Below are 6036 nucleotides of genomic sequence, written 5' to 3'. Positions count from 1 at the left end.
AAAATTTGGGTTTGGCACAAATCAGAAATCTGGGTTTAAGTCCATCCTATGAACATTAATTACTTTTTTCATAAGTAACCTACCTTACAGAGTAATCAGGCCTCTTTCTGCTTTGGATTGGGGGTCTATCACAATATTTTTAGACAACACTTCATTCTCCTTGGTGTGAAATAAAATTATATAATTATTACCATTCCACTTAAATCCCTGTAATTCCTATATTTTTGAGACCTCCTCAGATGTCCCATGTAACAGAGAAAAAGGAACTATTCCAAATTGCAGAATCTAAAGTTCTGATCTGTTCCCCATAGTGAACAGTAAGAATTCAGGGAGAGAAAGTTGCTGCCATGTGCCAAGAACCTCATACTAATTTTCATTTGTTCCTTATAATTATCCTTTATAGTAGATATTCTCTCCATATTTTATATGGAAAAAATGAACTGTCAGAAGGTTAGGCTACCTGCCCAGAAACCAAGTAAAATAAAAGTCTGGGATGGGAAATCTGGTTTATTAGATGGCAAAGCTTGTGCCCTGTGGTGCAGCCTCCAGATGCCTTTCCCGTCCAATAAATCCACAGAAGCTCACAATTGAGTTCTGAAGAAAAGACTTCAGATGTTATCACTTACTGGCATATTAAAGTTCTTAATTCAAAGAATTGCTGAAGTTGGTGAGATAATATAACAAGAACACTTGTGGAATATTTTAAAGTTCACAAATCTTTTTCTTTTCAGCAATTAATGGCTGACCAAGAATTAAGCAACCCTGTAAAAACTTATGTTGGAGCTAGAATTAGGAATCCCTGAGGTTACATAGGGCCATTTTCATGCTTATTTGCCATGAAAATAACTAAAATATAAAAAACAATTAAAAGAATATTTGAAATGTGCATGGGCTTGTTTGAATTTAGTGACTACTCACCCATTCTGGTATAGACTACAGATCCCAAAGAAGGCTTTGTAGAGGAGAAATGATCTGGGATGGGCCTTGAAATATTTGGGGAATTTGCCTGGGTAAAGACCAAAAATGTGGTGAAACCTCTCAGCACAAACTTGGCTGTGTGAAGAAAGTCACCCTGGTGAGGATGGGGAATCTGAGACTTAATGTTGCTGAGAATCTGATGGGAAACAGCAAGATGGCAACCCTAAGCAGGACAGGACCCGAAGTAAACTCTGTGCTCTTGGGGTGCCTGGGTGGTTAAACATCTACCTTAGGCTCAGTCCAGGGATCATGACCTGAGCCAAAGGCAGATGTTTAACCTACTGAGCCACTCAGGCACCCCATGTAGTTTCTTTAATAAAATCTGTAACATACCAAGGAAACATTCAGAATTCTTTATTATAGGCTCCACCAAATGCACGGGATGAAAGTAAGAATCTAGCTACAGTTTCCAGAAATTGTATCTCTCATAAGAGTAAAAATCAAGTGCTCCTGACTCCTGGATACTCCACTGCCTGAAACATGTTCATGTCTAATAATGCCTGCTTGGTGCCTAGTTCTTTCTGGCTTACTGGCATTCCAGGGCTGCAATCCCTGCACATCTGGCTCTCCATCCCCTTCAGCTCTATGTATCTAGTGGCTCTAGTGGGGAATGTGACCATCTTGGCAGTGATAAAGGTGGAACGCAGCCTGCACCAACCCATGTACTTCTTCCTGTGTATGTTGGCTGTCATTGACTTGGTCCTGTCAACCTCTACCATGCCCAAACTGCTAGCCATCTTCTGGTTTGGGGCCCACAGCATTGACCTGGATGCCTGCTTGACCCAGATGTTCTTCATCCATTGTTTTGCCACTGTTGAGTCAGGAATCTTCCTTGCCATGGCTTTTGACCGCTATGTGGCCATCTGTGACCCATTACGCCACACCTCCGTGCTCACTCATGCAGCAGTGAGCCGTTTGGGCCTGGTTGCCCTCCTTCGTGGAATACTCTACATTGGACCCCTGCCTCTGATGATTCGCCTGAGGCTGCCTCTTTACAGGACCCAAATTGTTGCCCATTCCTATTGTGAGCACATGGCCATAGTTACCTTGGCATGTGGTGACACAACAGTCAACAACTTATATGGAATGGGAATTGGCTTCCTGGTATTGATCCTGGATTCATTAGCCATCACTGCCTCCTATGTGATGATTTTCAGGGCTGTAATGCGGTTGGCCACCCCTGAGGCTAGACTTAAAACCCTAGGGACATGTAGTTCTCACATTTGTGCCATTCTTGTGTTCTATATCCCTATTGCTGTTTCTTCTCTCACTCACCGCTTTGGCCATCATGTGCCTCCCCATATCCATATCCTTTTAGCCAACTTTTACCTTCTCATCCCACCCATCCTCAACCCAGTTGTCTATGCTGTCCGCACCAAACAGATTCGAGAGAGACTTCTCCACATTCTCAAGGCAGGCACTCAACCCAAGTGACCATTCTGCATCTGCAGGGCATACAGATAAGGACAGCAGGAAATGACTCTGACTGGGGAAGCCAGTATAATCATACCCATGAAGATCGGGCTTACCTGAGATGAGCCATAAAGTTCTAAGAAAAATGCTAGCATATATTCCACTTGACTGTGGATTTTCTCAAAGTGGAGAGAGGACTACCTGGGGAAATCAAGGTATGAGTTTTTATACAGTATCCCTTTTCATATTTGACATAAAAGTAATTACAAGGCCACAGAAATAGGTTTATTTGACATTTTTTAAAAGTTTTTTCAATTTATCTATTTTCAGAAAAACAGTATTCATTATTTTTTCACCACACCCAGTGCTCCATGCAATCCGTGCTATTTGCAAATGACAGTACAGACAAATGTTGATATCCAGGATCTATAATGAACTCCTCAAACTCAACACACACGAAACAGGAAAACATATCAAAAAATGGGAAGAAGATATGAACAGACACTTCTCCCATCAAGACATACAAATGGCTATCAGACACATGAAAAAATGTTCATCATCATTAGCCTTCAGGGAGTTTCAAATTAAAACCACATTGAGATATCACCTTACACCAGTTAGAATGGGCAAAATTAACAAAACAGGAAACAACTTGTGTTGGAGGGGATGTGGAGAAAGGGGAACCCTCTTACACTGTTGGTGGGAATGCAAGTTGGTGCAGCCTCTTTGGAGAACAGTGTGGAGATTCCTCAAGAATCTATTTGAAATCCACACACATTCTCTGTTCCTCAAATTCCTCAATCTATTCCTCAAATTCCCTATTTGACATTTTTTATAAAGGATTTCTCGTTTCTCTTTGAAGAATGTTTTGCACAATTTGTAGAAGATAAAATTCTACTCTGACACCTTCTTGAAGACTGTTTACAAATTTTTAGTAAAGACTTTAAAAATTCAACTGCATTGGCTAGTTGTCCAATCTTTTTGGCTTGCCCCAGAAATTAGATGAATAGCAATATGAATGTGAGAAATCTTTATCTAATGGGACTTAGAGTGGGACCTTCCTGCCCATAAACGTTAAAGTTCTCAAGTCAGGTTATTCCCCCATTTAAATAAATGGAAATACACTATTCCACATTTCTTCTTAATAATTAACTGGCAACAGGGAGGAAAAGACAGAAGGACACTAAGAGATTTTGTTTTGGCGGTCCTGAAATGGTCTTGAAGTACAGTAGCCACCCTGAAATAATAAAATGACAAAGAGGGAAGAAAGTAACAGTGGGATTACTGACATGAAAGAAGTTGGGTAGGAAATGGAGTAAAAATGAATAAGTGGTAGACACAAACCTTGAAATAACTTCAGATCTTTTTTAAAAATTCTTGGTTCATACTTATTTTGTTATGATTTGACACTTTTATTGATCATAGAAGTTCTGTAACAAGATGATTACTTCAGGTTAGGAACCTACAAGAATCTTGTGGTAATGCATGAAAAATAAAGCAACTAGTCCCAATTCTAGTGATTCAGAATTATGGTATGTCTATTTTAGTTCTAAATCAAAATGTTCAAATGAATTTAACTTCATTTTACAAACCATTATTAGTGTTTTGAAAGCATAATCTAAAGAAGCCAGTGATTAAACAAGAACAGTACTCAAACCTCATATCTTCCAAAAAAAAAAAAAAATGTTTAAAGGAAAACAAACTTGGAACTAGCTAAGGGTTTAAGCTAAACTTTAGAAAAGGGTTTGTGATACTTTATTTGTTCAGAATCCTATGCCTAACACTAAGGTTAGTTGGGGCATATTAATTTTTCTCTATTTTGGGATGGGGTGTTCATTCCCCATCTTCTTATCAAGGACTCTGAAGTCCAGTGCCAAACCCAAGTTCACTTATTTTAGAAAGGTTGTGTTCTATGAATATAAATTTTGGTGCTAAATATAACCTACCTACTTATATTTTTGTTTTTAATTAGGAGTTGATGAAAAGATAGAAGCTCAGAGCTAAAAGTTTAACAGAATTATCTCCTAACCACAGCCCTGGACTTCAGAGAAAATAAAGAAAAATGTTCAAACCCAACAGTGGCACCAATGCTAAAGGGAATGACAAGGAACCTTTGTCATGGGATAGTTTTTTGGCATATTGTCTGAAGTCTGTGATTTATACTACATAAGGCAGAGAATGTGTGTGGATTTCCAAGGCTTTTATTCTCGGCTTAAATTGCATTTAGCAGGGTTACTACTAGAAACTTTTTAGCCAAATAATCTCAGAAATACCCCATATGGTGTTTCTAAATGATCTTCTGTGTCTACTACAGACCAAAACTAAATACCATCTCCAACTCCATCCCCCTATGACAGTGAATGATTGGGAGTAAAGAGGAGAAATACCAGGCAAACGTGTGCTCCCATTCCATCCAGGGACAACCACCCATGACAACACCCAGACGTATCAGACTCAGGGTGTAAGCTTAGTTATAATACGGCATTTAATCCCATTGTCAACCATAGTCTTGTCTGGGCTCTTTTGTAACTTTCATGAAGGGGCTAAGCTCAGAAGAGTATGGAAGGGAATGTACCCCAGTGAATGTAGTCTGGGGACATGACAAGTCCAGTAACTGAACCTCTTATTCAAATCCAGTATCTCATTTCTCCACACAAATATGACTATTTAAATTTTTATTTAAATTCAATTTAACACATGGTGTATTATTAGTTTCAGAGGTAGAATTCAGTGATTCATCAGTTGCATACAACACCTAGTCCTCGTTACTTCAGGTGCTCTCCTCAATGCCCATCACCCAGTTACCGCATCTTCCCACCCACTCCCTTTCTAGCAACCCTCAGTTTGTTCCCTATAGTTAAGAGTCTCTTATGGTTTGCTCCATCTCTGTTTTCCCTTTATTTTTCCTTCCCTTCCCCTATGTTCACCTGTTTTGTTTCATAAATCCCACATATGAGTGAAATTATACAATATTTCTTTCTCTGACTTATTTCACTTAGCATTATACACAAAACCCTCTAAGACCTCCTCCTCATTATAAACATTATAAACATTGGGGTGCATGTGCCTCTTCAAATCTCTGTCCTTTTTCTATCACCCACACTGAAGATGGGAATAAAAGATACTCGGCACCTCTTGGGTCTGCAAGTAAGTCTTTTTGTTTTAAGATTTTATTTATTTATTTGACAGGCAGAGATCACAAGTAGGCAGAGAGGCAGGCAGAGAGAGAGGAAGAAGCAGGCTCCCTGCTGAGCGGAGAGCCCGATGTGGGGCTTGATCCCAGGACCCTGGGATCATGACCTGAGCTGAAGGCAGCGGCTTTAACCCACTGAGCCACCCAGGCACCCCTGTAAGTAAGTCTTGATGGAAGAAGTGAAGACTGGGGTAAAGTTGAGGGAGGGGACATCCTTACAGTTATTTGTAAATGGTCATGTGACACATGTGAGTAAGAACTTGGACTCTGGATTTAGGTAAAAGGCAGAGATGGATGTGAACCAATAACTGGCAGGCTTTGGATATATTCACAATCTAAGCCCCAGTTTTCTTTTCTTAAAAATGAAAGTAGCAATAGTAGCTTCTCTTGAGTTTATTATAAGGATATAATGAGATGATCTAAAATGCCTGCATAATTCCTCACATAAAGAA

The 6036-nt window shown here is 39.6% G+C and overlaps 1 protein-coding gene across 1 annotated transcript; it reads left to right on the top strand.

Annotated features, from left to right (window-relative positions):
* The first annotated feature begins 1458 nt into the window (after positions 1 to 1458).
* On the top strand, positions 1459 to 2412 carry LOC122914098 (olfactory receptor 52M1-like). The gene has a single exon (XM_044260732.1). The coding sequence runs from the start codon at positions 1459 to 1461 to the stop codon at positions 2410 to 2412; it is 954 nt and encodes a 317-aa protein (XP_044116667.1).
* Positions 2413 to 6036: the final 3624 nt, after the last annotated feature.

The sequence above is a fragment of the Neovison vison genome, chromosome 7 (assembly GCF_020171115.1).
Source record: "Neovison vison isolate M4711 chromosome 7, ASM_NN_V1, whole genome shotgun sequence".
Classification (NCBI taxonomy): domain Eukaryota; kingdom Metazoa; phylum Chordata; class Mammalia; order Carnivora; family Mustelidae; genus Neogale; species Neogale vison.
The sequence above is the reverse complement of the archived record's forward strand: the minus strand, read 5'-3'. Positions and strand labels throughout refer to the sequence as shown.

Excerpts from the sequence above, each read along its gene's own strand:
- LOC122914098 (XM_044260732.1), top strand. The coding sequence starts at position 1,459 with ATGTTCATGTCTAATAATGCCTGCTTGGTGCCTAGTTCTTTCTGGCTT.